Raw genomic sequence first — 12,956 nt, forward strand, 5'->3', positions numbered from 1 at the left:
CGAACATGTTCACAAAACGGGAGGCAGGAGGCGGGCTCTGCCTGTTTCATGTTGCTCCCTTGGGACTATCTGAGTCGTTCTCGAAGCATGCAGGAGGAGACATAAATAATTATTAGCTTCAACCTTTTCGACACGTCCGTATTAACACGAGATTAAGTCTAGCAGCAATGCGCCTCTGAGGTAGCTGGTACCATCTTCTTATGACAAAGCGTCACCAGACCACCACTGGCAGACCGATATCGTGGCCGGTACGGTACGTAGGGCTCGTAGCACACACACACACGCACACACATACACACAATCTGGGAAACGGCCAAAGCGGTGGCTGATCTCAAGATGGGGTCTCAGATGGTCTCAGATGGGCAGATGGTCCTACCGTCATCGTCGTTGTCAGGACTCTCTCAGGGCTGACTATCTCATCTCACACGCCGTCCGCCACAAAATGGATGCGCACGGAGCAAGAACGCCATCGTCTTTTTCATCATACCCCACATTTCATCTCTCGACGGTTTCTATTCCGGGATGACCCTGGTTTCAAGAGCGAACAAAAGATCTTTTGAGGTTCATGGGCCGTTGGATGGTCAGGACAGGGCATATGCATATAACGCACACGCCAGACGATGAATGGGATCCACTTTCCGAAACTCACGCTCGGAACGGAGTCGAGCTCAGGCGTGCAAGGAGTCAACATGTGTGTGTGTGGGAGGTGGAGCGGCAGAGAATTCTGCAACACCCCGGCCCTAGGTACGTACCCTTACAAAGCAGCATCACATCACCAGGACTACCATCAAGACATACAAGGAGGCACGTCCACCCCCGCGCTCAGATCGGCACAGGCAGCAGACGACGCCACGCGAGGTGGCTGACTTGTCCGGCATATATGAAAGACAAGACTGCTGTTTTTAAATAGAAAGATGTCTGGGGGCAACTTGGTGGCTTGCAGGAGGCGAGGTCGGCAGTCGTCGTCGTGGTCGGAGAAGCAGCTCGATTTGATTGTACATCCGAGCTGCCACGCGAACGAGAGACATGATGCGGCGTAGGTAGAATGGAATGGGGCAGAAAGTGTGGAGGACAGGGCCGTATAGACAGATTCTACAGATATGAGGGCGGCACACGCACACATCAGCCGGCGCCGGACCGGTACTTGGACATAGCCCTGGAGGAAGGCCTGAAAGTGAACCTGGGCCGGCAGGGAAATGAGTCCATGTGTGTTTGTGAGTGTGTGCTGTAAGAATGTATGTGTGGTGAGTGTATGGTGTGTGTGTGGTGTGTGTGTGGTAGGGACGAGTCATGAGGAGTGGTGACATGTTCCATCAAATCTGAGCCGGCGCCCCCAAGGTTGCCGGGAGTCGCCAAAAGCGGGTGGGCTGGAAGTGCCTGAAGTGCCTGTTTTGCCAGTGGACGGTGCCTGAGTCTGGGCTGACCTGCCCACGACTTGTCTGGGGGGGAGTTTTCGGCGTTGTCGTCCAGCTGCTGTTCCCTTCCCGAGCTGCCACCAGGACCCCCCCCCCTCCTCCTCCGCCAAAGCCCAATAACATCAACCCAGAGAAGTTGCAAGGTCGGTGCAAGGTGCAAGGTGGCGCACATATCCAGCATTCTAGCATCCTTCTAGGGCTTCACGCCAGGCATCCCCGGTCCTCTCGTCCCTCCTTAATTCTCCGTCCAACGCAGAAGTCTGCCCAATAACACGACTGAACGATCCACGACTCATGAACTGCTGCTGCTAACAAGTAAGTGTTCTATACTACGTACGCAGGTACAGCACTGCCGATAGTATATTAAGAAGCCCTGAGTGGAGGAAAGCGGACAAGGGGGGGTGGGAAGAGAGAAGTGGGCGAAGCGGCCGAAGCAGGGAATGACTGGGTCAACACAGCAGCGGTCAGTGTGGACAGTGGTCAGTGACGAGGTTTGGAGGAGCAGCGTACGGATCGTGCTCCGGCTGCTCAGATTCGATCGTATTCGGATTCCAATGTATCATCTTATTGCGCTTCACCAAAACCCATCTTTCCTGATGTCGAAGTAAAAACATGCACATGAGAATTGATGGAAGGCCAGCCGACGAGTACTGACCGAGCGGGGAGGGGGCAATATTTCCCCATGTATTGATCCATCGATTCTAGCAATTCATGAGTCCATGAATCCATGCGAGTCTGCTGCAGCCCTGGCAATGATCTGTGCAGTTGGGCAACGCGTTATTCGAATTCCTGGCATCACAAACACGTGCAAATATGCAATAGATAGAGACACGCCCTATGACTTTGGGCAGGCATACTGTACCTATCAGCAGCTATCATCCATCCCATCACCAATATCGTGCCGTCTATCGACGACACGAGGAGACTAACACCACCTGTAGATGTTAGTCTCATACGTGATCAGCATTTTACCAATTCAGATCTATGGCGTATCCTGTCCCAAGCGCACTGTGCTGCAAATCTCCTCGTGTGCGCCATCTCCGCCTCTACCTCTCTGCCTTAATGCTCTCTTTCCTCACTACACACTGCCCACTCTGTCGCACCACAATACCACATGCATGTCAGGATCCGGTCCACGCCTATTTAGTTATATCCTCTCAACTCAACTCACTTTTCGTCCTGGCCCGCATGACAAAGCCTGCATCTAGTACGCTAGCCAATTGGAGAGAAGTACGAGATTTTGGGGGGGTGGGCTTGCTGCAGCACACACACAGCTAATCAACGACGTTGGCTTTGCCATCCTGTTCTCCCCCCCCTAAATCCTTCGAAAATCTGCCGCCTCGCTCGCTGATTGGTCCGTATCCCCCCATTCTTCACTCCCTCATGAAAAAACCTTTTAGCTGCACTGCACGCACTCTCACACTCTGCCAAAAGGCGGTGATAGAGTCGCCAGCACATACACGGTATTTGTTGTAGGAGGAGAATCCGAGCACTATTACACCCACATATCCCCACACATACATCCCTTCCTGCATGCATGCAGCAATTCTCAAATCCAGCATTTTCACTTCAAAATCTTAATTATGGGCCCCCCTTCTCAACCCCACCTGCGACCTCCTGCAGATGCTGTCTTCAAACACGGCCTGCAGACTCTCCATGGAACGAACATACATACATACTCCTCATGCAGTACTGTCATCATCGTCGTCATGTTTTCATCATCATTAAACGACGTCTTCTCTGATGGAGTGGCAGATGCGCCATGAAATACTTGCTGATGATGCGTGAACTCGGAATACTATCCCCATAACCACAATCATACACAGCCCAATTCTCAAACTCCCCTCCTCAACCATCTCCACCACGTTCCTAAGCTCCTAACATCGATGCCCATGTTTCGTTCCTCCGTTCGTGCGTGCAGCTGCGTGCGTGTCCTCCCATCCGGGCCGAAAGACTTTGTCCTGGATCTAGGGTGTTCAGGCCCTATCCTATCTATCTAACTAAATGCCCCTCATCGAATGATATCCTGATAGCTCATGGCAATATCGCATCTCTGCACTGCACTCGAATCACCCCACATGACGGCAGTAAGAGCAACAAGCAATAGTGACAGTACGTAACAGCAGCAGTAGTAACAGTAAACACCATCATCCTTCTCCGATACGGCCTCCAGCTACCTACCAAGGCTACCTAGGCTAGCTGGACTCCATGGAGCATCTGCCAGTGACAGTCGGACAAGATACGATGAGTAAGCAAACACTCTCAAGCACTCAGCCTGTCCGCCTAGGTGAGTAGCTTCTCCTCCAGCGCCAACTCACATGACCGTCCGACGCTGCACGAATCCATGCACGTCGCCCATGTCCTCCTCCCTGTAATTAATTAGTCCACAGGCTTGTCTACCTAGTCCCAATCCCAGTCCCAGTCCTACTACTCCCAGTCCTCCTCCTACCACAGTACACACCCCTACTTCTCAGGTAGTCCTGGTTCGGATTTGCGCATCCCCGTCCGCGACCCGCCGCCGCCGTGCGCCGCGCTCGCATCTCCGCGTTTATTTCATTTAGCGGGGTCCGGTGTGGGAATACGCTGTAATACTGCAGTGCTGCGCACGACGAATCAGGTAATCCGGGAATGCGTACGTGAGACCTGAGTGAGGAGGTGAGGGAGTGAGTAAGCAGGTACGTACGTAGGTACGAGTACTATGTACCTGGGTAAGCACGTGATTGCTCGGATTCGTGATGAGATGGGAAGGATTCATTATGCTGTATTTAATTAATTATTCTCATCTTATTCCTGGGCAAGGGAGGTTGCCAATCGGCTCGTTGCGCATCGCGTGGGTTTGTTTGTCTACTGCCTGTCTGTCTACTACTTGTCCACTGTCATGTGTTTGTCTGTCAGTCTGTCTGCCTGTCAAAAGCCCCCTTACCTCATACGACAACAATAACAACCATAAACAACCGCCTAAACTAACCAAAAACAACCCGCACGCCATGAATCAGCAAACCCCAAATCTGCCCTATCTGCCGTATCCGCCAAATCTTCCCCGTGAAATTAATTAAAAAAGTGCTTGGCTTCGGCCTCGATTCCGACCGTTATTTTCTGTATCGGTTTCGCTAATTAGCGCCTCTCTATCTGTCCTCGCTATCTCTATCTATCTCCCGACTTTCTATCTCCCATACAAACCACACACAAACCACCCGTCTGGACCGTCTGGGGGGCATACAACACCATAATCTGGGGGCGAGTTGCCAGTCTTTGGTACGGACTAGGTGACTACGTGACTAACTAGCTGATTGATTAATTGAGTGGTTAAATTGATATTCCCCGGGAGTTTTGTGTGGTGGTCGTCGTCTATGGCTTACCCCGGAGTTTTTAGTCGCGATTTGCCGCTGCCGCTGCTGGAGGGCCTGGAATTGATTCTTGCTGTGGTGGTTGATGGGTGCGGGTTGAGTGCTGAGTCTAGGCAGGTAGTCAGTCGGGCAGTAATCTGATGTCCTGGAAAAGTGCAGATCGAGCAGAAACACGGGCAGCAGTCACTTTCTACTCCCTCTCTCTCTCTCTCGATCTTCATCCCCATCTTCCGCTCTTAGATCACGAAGGCGTCAGGCCAGTCTCACTGCAGTAGTTCACACGACTAGCGATCAGTCAGTCACTTACTCACTCCCGTCGTGCTGCCTAACCTAACCTCCATACCCTACTAACCTACTAAATGACCTACTAACCTCCCTCCCTCCCTCCATGATAACCCAACAACCACAAACCGCAACCAATTCAGCCCCATGGGTAGCTCCTCCTCCTCCACCATCCACCACCCTCCATCTCATCCCATCCATCCATGCCCCGGAATACGCTCCGGGAGAGATGCTAAGCTAACTAACTAACGAAGCAAGCCATCGTTCACGCCCTACGGCCTCGGCCTCGGCCTCGACTCCGCCTGGCCATCTTTAGCATCGACATCGACATCAGCAACACGAATAGAAAATTTGGTACGCTATTTTCTTGTTCATCTCGGGTTTTTTGTTAGAGGTATCTCCTTGTCTGATCACTGCTGCTTTGGGGGAGGAGGTTGAGTGACTGGGAGGCCTGGTTTGGGAATGGTTTGGGTATAGTGCTTATGATAAGGTGTATTCGTGCCTTAGGCTGCAATGTGGTGGGAAGCAGTTCTCGGTGCCTTAGGCTGCAGCAATGCTTTAGCTTTTGCCTTGCTGATGATCAGTGATCTCCCTGATGATGATCCACTACTTGCACGACGTCTTGCACGACATCTGCAGCGAATGTGAAGATGGCGTCATCTCCTGTTGGGCTGCATTCTGGAGTCATGCCAAAGATTGCTTACTTGAGAGTCGCGTCCTGGGAAGAAACTTACAAAGCAAAGATGATACACGGTACCTTGGTAGTAGGTGAGTAATGTGCATAACAGCTCCCGACACATGATTAGCCAAACCACTGAGAACTCGCGGCGCAGGGATAATATGCTCGTCTTCGGCTTCGTCTTCGCCATCGTCACAATTCTCTTGGTCGAGTTTTGTGCTGTGTCAGTAGGTCGGAGACCTCGACACGGGCACTGGACAGTCATCGCGCACGAGCGACTCATGCCAGTACAAGTGTACAACTTTGCGATGCATGTCTGTTTTCTGACTGGCACGGAGATGGATGGGTCTAGGACAAGACGCTGTCTGTTTATGCTTGTGTTCTGACTGTTCGCTGGTGTCAACACAATATCAATATTACAGCATGAAAGGCTTAGAGATCGACATGCCGTGGCAAGCCTCCATTCGCATTCGCCTTCAACATCCATCGCAAGTCGTCGTTTCAGCCAGGCACGTCGCATCTTCACGCTCAACCACACCGTCGCCTCCCATCACATCTCGTGCTTCTCGCAGCAGCAATGCTCACTCCCAGCTATCTCCGAGACGGCAGACTGAGACATGCTGCGAATCACTAGTGGAGGGTGGTGGCTTGAGCGGAGGGGGCAATGGGCAGTGAGGAGTAAGCAGTGAGGGAGGGAGTAGGAGTAGTAGGCGGCGGATCCGAGGTTCCCTGCCTCACACGCGAGCGCATAGACGCCAGATCTGCATCTCACAGATCCGACTATCCAACGTGATGGGTGATGGACGATGGGTGATCGCCACGAGTCGAACGTTCTCATGGCGCTGCTTCTTGTCCGTGCGCCCCATCACGTTCTGCTGGTGCTATGGCTGCTCACTGCTGTTGTCTACATGTCTGGTGCGGTCGCGGGTCCCAGCACCACCGGCCAGCACGGGGCTCCCGATGCGCATCGCGGAGGCAATAGCTTGTCCGCCTACCTCACAGTCCGCTCTTGTCTGTCTGTCCCTGATCATGCTCTCGACAACACGTCGAAGATGCGGACATTCCTGTTCGCTCAGACGACTTGTCTATCGATTCTACTAATGTGGACTGTCACTATTATGGCTGGATGTCACCAGCAGCAGGGATCCCTCCCTCCAGGGCCGACAGAGCAGGCGGTCAGTCTGGTATCTCATTCAACGTGATATCTCAAAGCGTTGAGGCAGACTCACAAGCTAGACCAAAACGCTCAAGACTGTCAACCAAGACCCCTACTGAGGAGTCAAGACGTTGATAGCAGCTACTTAGTAGCCCTATCTGCAGCACCAGCACCAACGCCAGCGCCAGCACCAGCGGTAGAAGGCTGAAGTGTCCAGCTAAGAAGCCCTAGAAGGATGGGAGCCTCCTTTTCAGAGCCCATCACTACCCCTTGCAGACAAGATGATGTCTGTCTGTTCCATCTCTCACGCCATGCTGTCTACTGCGATGACCGTTGGCTGTTACGGCCGCAACCTGTCCCTCCGCTTCGTCCCCTCTTCTAAACTAACTATTAACTATCTATCTATCCTACGTAGCCTGTGTTACTACTGCCTGCCTACCTACCTGCCAGCTCTCTGTTCAACGAGCGTTGAGGGGGGCCTAACGGTGACATATTTCGGCGCGGCGGCGCGCCGACTAGCCATGTAGCTAGCCATTCCCCATCACAACCAACACTTCTCTCATCATAATTAGTAGGACAAAACAACACAGCATTCACACCGCAACCATGGAAGGGACGTTTTGTCATGATGCTGAGCGGATTGCGTCTCTGTTTCGCGCGATGGCTGGCGATACGAACGGCGATTGCATGGCATGGTCTGGTCTATCTGAAACAGCTCTCTACCTAGGTACTCTGTCGTTTCCCCGCCCTCCCTTACTTGTCTCTCTACCAGTGGTTGAAGACCCATCGCCATGTCACGCAGCACAAGTCTAGCAACCAGAATGAGGCTTTTCATCATCATCATCAGACATACCGAAGACCGGTACATCGACAGCGTCTGCCGGCGCTAGAAAAACCGGTGACCGTACAAGACCGCGTCCTGGATGCTTCTAACCGTTTGATATAGCTCTCTCTAATTACCAGGACTCAGGCTTAGAACAGGCAAACATGCATATGCACTGTCACCGCCCACTCCGTCCACCCTATCCACTATGTCCAATGCTAGTTATCTATTGTCTGTAAACGGATAATTCGATGGTGTCGGCCCTAGATTCAAAGCCCTCTCCGCTCTAATTAGCTGTCCAGACTCCAGTCCCCCTACATACCCACTTCTCGCCTCGATTCGACAAGACTGACAGCGACTGACATACGGAACACTGACCTGCTGATTCTACCCGACTGGCTCGGCCGGAGTAGAAACAATGATACACCCATTGTCATCGTCATCACTATCATCATAGTCAATACATGCCCCTCCTCTCAATAGACCGCGACATAGTGTTCCCATACCCAACTAAAGTCACCTCACCTCACCTCACCACAGCACAGCACAGCCGCGATGACAATAACACAACAACGCGTCCGGTCCGCTACATACAGTACGCCTCTCACTCGCTCGCTCGTCCCTTGGTCGTTCGCGCGGACCGGGGCATGAAAGCTAGCTAGCTACATAGCTAGCTAGCCAACTTCTCGTGCATGTGTGTAGTGTGTGCCGCGACCGCGACCTAATCAATCAATCAATCATCATTGCTGATCTGCTATCCATCCTGCGAACTACTAACCACAACTTGCTAATTAACACATTGCTGGTAGCTTGCTATGCTATGCTCTGCTCTGCTCTGCTATACTTTGGTACGGCACCTACACCGTTCGTTTCAGGACCGGGTAGAGGCTGTCAGATATCTATGGTGGGCGGCTGCTGAGATGTATGACGTCATGCGCGCAAGGCGGGGCGGGGGCAGGGATTGGGTCCACTTGTGTTTGTCGGGTACGCCGCTTGGCTGGCTGGATGGTGGGCTGGTTTGTCTGGCTGGGTGAGTTTTCTGGGTGCGATGTTGTGCGGCGTGGGCTGGTTTGGTGTTGTGGTGCGGGTGGTGCGGGTTGATTGTATGGGCTTTGGTGTCGTTGAAGACGTGGTTTGCGATACGGCGTGGGTGGGTTGAGGGTTTGGATGGAGTGGTGGTGGTGCTGCTGCTGCTCGTACTGGGGTTTATGTATATGGTGTATGTAAATGGCGTATCTATAGGTAAATTCCTGCATGTGTATGTTGTATACAATGCTGTGTGTGTGTCCAGACGTGCGTAGATGAACCTCAACAGCGATAACATAGACGCATTGAAATGTCCATTGGAGACATGTATGTATTCACACATATAAACTCCTCACACGACCCATCAGTGCTCAGCATATCATCTAGCTATACAACCCATCGCATCCCCTCCAACGTAATCAATTTATGCCTAACCATGCAAGACTTTATAACAAGTACGCAAACATATATACATTCCAAGCCCACTCTTCCAAACGTCGAAGTAGAGTATACAGTTATGCTGCTGTGTATATAAACATGAATATACGGATGAATGGATCGATGGAGTTGTTGGAATGGATGCAGTGCATGGAATCATGGGGTTAATGGCGCAGACACAGACTAGAAATCATACAAAAACCTCACGTCTCCCTTATTTCTCATATACACAAACAAGCCCTGAGCTCACCAGCTTTTCACATTAGCAGAAATGGCATCCTTTCTAGATCTACCACTCACTTCTTAGGGGCAAGGGACAAAGGACAAAGAACAAACAAAGCACGTAGGTCCGTTCTGAGAAATGTACTGCCGGGATTGTAGGCCGATGTGTGCGTGTATGGATACGATGTCTTTGGTTTCGTATACATCCTGCGCTTGATATTGACGATTGATGGTGCTGAGAAGGTTTCTGTTTTAGTGAGGCGTGGATTGTATCTTGGACGGTGTCTTGGACAGTGTTTCCATGATATGAAGGCGGACAAAGCCATCACTAGACCACGTAGCACATACTACCCAAAGACATTGAAAGAGCATCAACACACCATAACTACAACCGCGAGGCAAAGGCAATAACTACATACTCATCTGTCCTTGCAAACTTTCCCAGCGTGTAGTAGGTTAGTATCATAGAAGCACATATGAGCAGAAAGTGGTTCTTGCCCATAGACCATTCCGTTCGTCTTGCGTGGGTTGCGTTTGGGTCTGGTTGATTTAGATACCGAGTCTTGTGCTATACAGGGTGTACATGAACGGGTGAGGCAAGAGTGCGCTGCTGGTTTGTGTGTATCCGCTCACATGTCACACGTATATACTCATCAAGCTCTAGCCCAGCCTTACTTTCAGATCACACACGCATCAGCAAGAAGTCAGAGACTTAATATCGACATCACACTTGAATCTCGCATCAAGTCCACACGATCGTGCCTCCACCGATTCACTTTCACAGTTCATTCTCCTCGTGACAAACATACACTTACCATGCATGAAATCTAATCGACGAGTCTAGTTTACACAGATGGCTTAGGATATATGCGGCACTCAAGGCGGTGTATAGACGTGTTAGTGAGGATGAGAGCAATGTCAATGTTGGACATGAGAAGGGATATAAGGCACGGCGTGCGAGCGGGAGGTATGGTCTTGTGTAGATATTGTATAGAATAGAAGCTTCTCCTCGACGACATGTATGTATGATGGAGTGGTGTTTGAGCAGTGATGGCACTTTGGAATCATTTCGCAACAGAGCCGACGGGGGGCGTGTATACGATGGTGTACACTTCAAGTATGGCGAGTTGGAAGATATGTATGATATATCTTGGGGCTGCGTCCGAACTGGCTGGTGAGTACAGACTGGCCGGGTAGTAAAATTACATCAACACTTTGTTTGCACGAGAAATGGCAGTGGTAAGTAAGTTTTATAGCTGTAATTGCACTATGGAAGATCTGAGTGCAGGTTTACATATCTGCGCATTGCCTTCTCCAAGAGTTCCTCTGCATACATCCGAGTCTCTATCCTTGGTGAAGTGGAATGGTAAGACTACGCTTTTATATAAAAGTATAATGAAGAAAGTAGTGCCTCGCGGCGTTGTGACTTCTAAAACAGAAAGTGTGATGCCAGGAACTGGATCATCGGCATCATGAAAAGCAGCGAAGCTAGATAGGTCGCATCTACATGATCGACAAGGTCTGCCGTTCAAGACATCGTTGTGTCGGCCCATGACCACTAGCGGAAGTTCTGACCACAGTCAACTATCTGTTTGAACTGCATGCGCTGTTTGCCCATGAGGGACTGGCTCGAGACCCTCGCGGCGTTCTCGAGCAAGGTCGTCTTCAGACTGACCTGCACCTCAGGCTTAAGTATCTCCAACTCGCCGAGAATAGCACGGACTTGCGACAGTAAGTACTGCGCCTCGGCACTGTCCTCGGAATCTGTGTATTTCACTTCGACATCCTGGAGACCAGGCATCTTGGCCATCATGTCCTTGGCCACGCGGACGCGCTGCAGGAGGTTGAACTGCCAGATGGGCTCGCACAGTGACTCTCCACACGACTTGATGAACATGGTGTCCCAGGTGATGATGAGGCGGACTTTGCGAAGCTGCTCGACTGGGGAGAAGGGGGCGTCGCTGAGGGCTTGGATGACGTCGTCTTCGACGAAAGACTGGTGTGCGAAGGAACGCGTGACGTTGAACGTCAAAGTGCACAGACCGTAGTAATATCTCAATGCTTCGGCATAGATTTCGTGGTTGAGTTGCAGGATTGAAAGTGGTGGTGGCGTGTGGGAAAGCTGGACAATAAGGGGGATGAACTGCCATTTGCGGTGGGCCACGGGTCGGATCGAAAGGTCTTGAGGTGGAGCTGTGGCAACATCTTCGTTTTCTTCGGAAGCTTCATTTTCTTCAGAAGCTTCGTTGTCGTTGTCGACCTCTTCGTCCTGCTCGGGCTGGACGTCCTCATTGATAGCTTCGATCTCGTTGGCAGTCTGGTTGTTGTTCGCTATTATATCGGACCATGTCATGTGAGGTTGTATATGACTTGGTACAGCAGCAGATGTAGTGCTGCTTTCTCCTGCGTCTTGATCCGATTCTGCCGCAGGATCTTCCTCCGGCATGTTGACATGCCACCCGCTGGGAATTCCGCCCGGTGGGTGATGACTCCACGGTGCGGCAAAATCGTGGACACTACCGACTCCAGCATTGGCGTGGGGCTCGAAACCACCATAGAACGCATGCCCATACCCTATCGTGGGCGGGACTTGGTCATCGTCGCCATTATTGCCGGGCATGTCATCATACCCAACGGTGGTGAGCACTTGGTCGTCGTCGTCATTGTAGCCGGGCATGTTATCATATTCACCGTTGGCGAGCATATGCAGATCGTCGTCATTGTAATCGGTCATCTCCTCGTCCCCCCCATCAGAGCTTTCATCTTCCGAGTTAACGTCATGGTCAGCCTGCACAGTACTGATCTGATCTCCACCTTGACCGTCCTGGTCCTCTATGGGTTGGTCTTCAGCGAGGGTCTCGGGCTGTGGACGACCGTTCGCATATTCACATGCAACCCAACCATTGGCAATCTGCTTTTCGCGATCCACCTTCTCGAACCATTCTCTCAGCTTTCGAGCAGGGCCGAACTCTGTTTGAGAGGCGAAGCCATAGATTTTATGGCGGAGCTCAATTGGCAGTGTGAGTAGGAGCGACTCTGGCGCGTTAACCTCGTCAGCAGTACTCAGGTTGACGTCTGACATGACTGCGTTCTCGGTGAGAGACATGATTGACAAGAAATTCGTAGATGAACTGATTCAGGAGATAAAGAGAGCTGTCTTGTAAGAGAGAGACAGCCAGGGTTGTAGTTGGAGTTGGTTGAGAGGGAGAGAGAGAAAGGTGAGGGGCGAAGTATTTATCAGAAATCGGCTGACCATAAGAAATAAAATAGGTGGCGGGGAACTAGCCTGCGAGACCTGAAGCAGACATTGTGTTGTGGAACTGAAAATATGTGTTGAAGTGAATTGAAGGTTCCATGGTTTACAGCAGTCGGCCGGGGGTTGCCTAGATTACGCAGGCATCAAGGGGCATTTCACTTCACTGGAATGACTCCACCGCTACTTGACGATGGAACATAGTAAAACAGTTTATCGAGAGCCTGAATAGTGGCAGGAAAGGCTATACATGATGTTGTAGTCGTATCCAGGTAGGAGGTTGAGTTCGCGTACCAATGTTGAAACGTCCTGCGC

At 51.3% G+C, this 12,956-nt stretch overlaps 4 protein-coding genes across 4 annotated transcripts; 2 read left to right on the forward strand and 2 right to left on the reverse strand.

The window, feature by feature from the left end:
* Positions 1–5,292: 5,292 nt before the first annotated feature.
* EJ05DRAFT_92696 (uncharacterized protein) lies at positions 5,293–6,386 on the reverse strand. The gene is made up of 2 exons (XM_033750064.1): positions 5,779–6,386; positions 5,293–5,613 (listed from the first exon to the last, which is right to left on the reverse strand). The coding sequence occupies exons 1-2, from the start codon at positions 6,241–6,243 to the stop codon at positions 5,548–5,550; spliced, it is 531 nt and encodes a 176-aa protein (XP_033598631.1). The 5' UTR covers positions 6,244–6,386; the 3' UTR covers positions 5,293–5,547.
* Positions 6,387–6,529: 143 nt separating this feature from the next.
* EJ05DRAFT_502646 (uncharacterized protein) lies at positions 6,530–6,998 on the forward strand (the record flags this gene model as incomplete). The annotated part of the gene is made up of 2 exons (XM_033747292.1): positions 6,530–6,898; positions 6,960–6,998. 2 exons carry the CDS (start codon positions 6,530–6,532, stop codon positions 6,996–6,998), a joined length of 408 nt encoding a protein of 135 aa, XP_033598632.1.
* Positions 6,999–7,043: 45 nt separating this feature from the next.
* Positions 7,044–7,929, forward strand: EJ05DRAFT_92735 (uncharacterized protein). Its single transcript, XM_033750065.1, has 2 exons — positions 7,044–7,402; positions 7,452–7,929. Exons 1-2 carry the CDS (start codon positions 7,161–7,163, stop codon positions 7,690–7,692), a joined length of 483 nt encoding a protein of 160 aa, XP_033598633.1. The 5' UTR covers positions 7,044–7,160; the 3' UTR covers positions 7,693–7,929.
* Positions 7,930–10,663: 2,734 nt separating this feature from the next.
* Positions 10,664–12,906, reverse strand: EJ05DRAFT_478203 (uncharacterized protein). The gene has a single exon (XM_033744409.1). The coding sequence runs from the start codon at positions 12,492–12,494 to the stop codon at positions 10,947–10,949; it is 1,548 nt and encodes a 515-aa protein (XP_033598634.1). The 5' UTR covers positions 12,495–12,906; the 3' UTR covers positions 10,664–10,946.
* Positions 12,907–12,956: the final 50 nt, after the last annotated feature.

The sequence above is a fragment of the Pseudovirgaria hyperparasitica genome (genome assembly GCF_010093815.1).
Source record: "Pseudovirgaria hyperparasitica strain CBS 121739 unplaced genomic scaffold EJ05scaffold_12, whole genome shotgun sequence".
Classification (NCBI taxonomy): domain Eukaryota; kingdom Fungi; phylum Ascomycota; class Dothideomycetes; order Acrospermales; family Acrospermaceae; genus Pseudovirgaria; species Pseudovirgaria hyperparasitica.

What these genes read in the sequence shown, in the direction of transcription:
- EJ05DRAFT_92735 (XM_033750065.1), top strand. Translation starts at nt 7,161, where the DNA reads ATGATGTCTGTCTGTTCCATCTCTCACGCCATGCTGTCTACTGCGATG. An exon ending in GCGGCGCGCCGACTAGCCAT is followed by an intron (nt 7,403 to 7,451) that starts GTAGCTAGCCAT and finishes CATCATAATTAG; the next exon opens with TAGGACAAAACAACACAGCA.
- EJ05DRAFT_478203 (XM_033744409.1), bottom strand. Translation starts at nt 12,494, where the DNA reads ATGTCTCTCACCGAGAACGCAGTCATGTCAGACGTCAACCTGAGTACT.
- EJ05DRAFT_92696 (XM_033750064.1), bottom strand. Translation starts at nt 6,243, where the DNA reads ATGCGACGTGCCTGGCTGAAACGACGACTTGCGATGGATGTTGAAGGC. An exon ending in CCGTGTATCATCTTTGCTTT is followed by an intron (nt 5,614 to 5,778) that starts GTAAGTTTCTTC and finishes ATCATCAGCAAG; the next exon opens with GCAAAAGCTAAAGCATTGCT.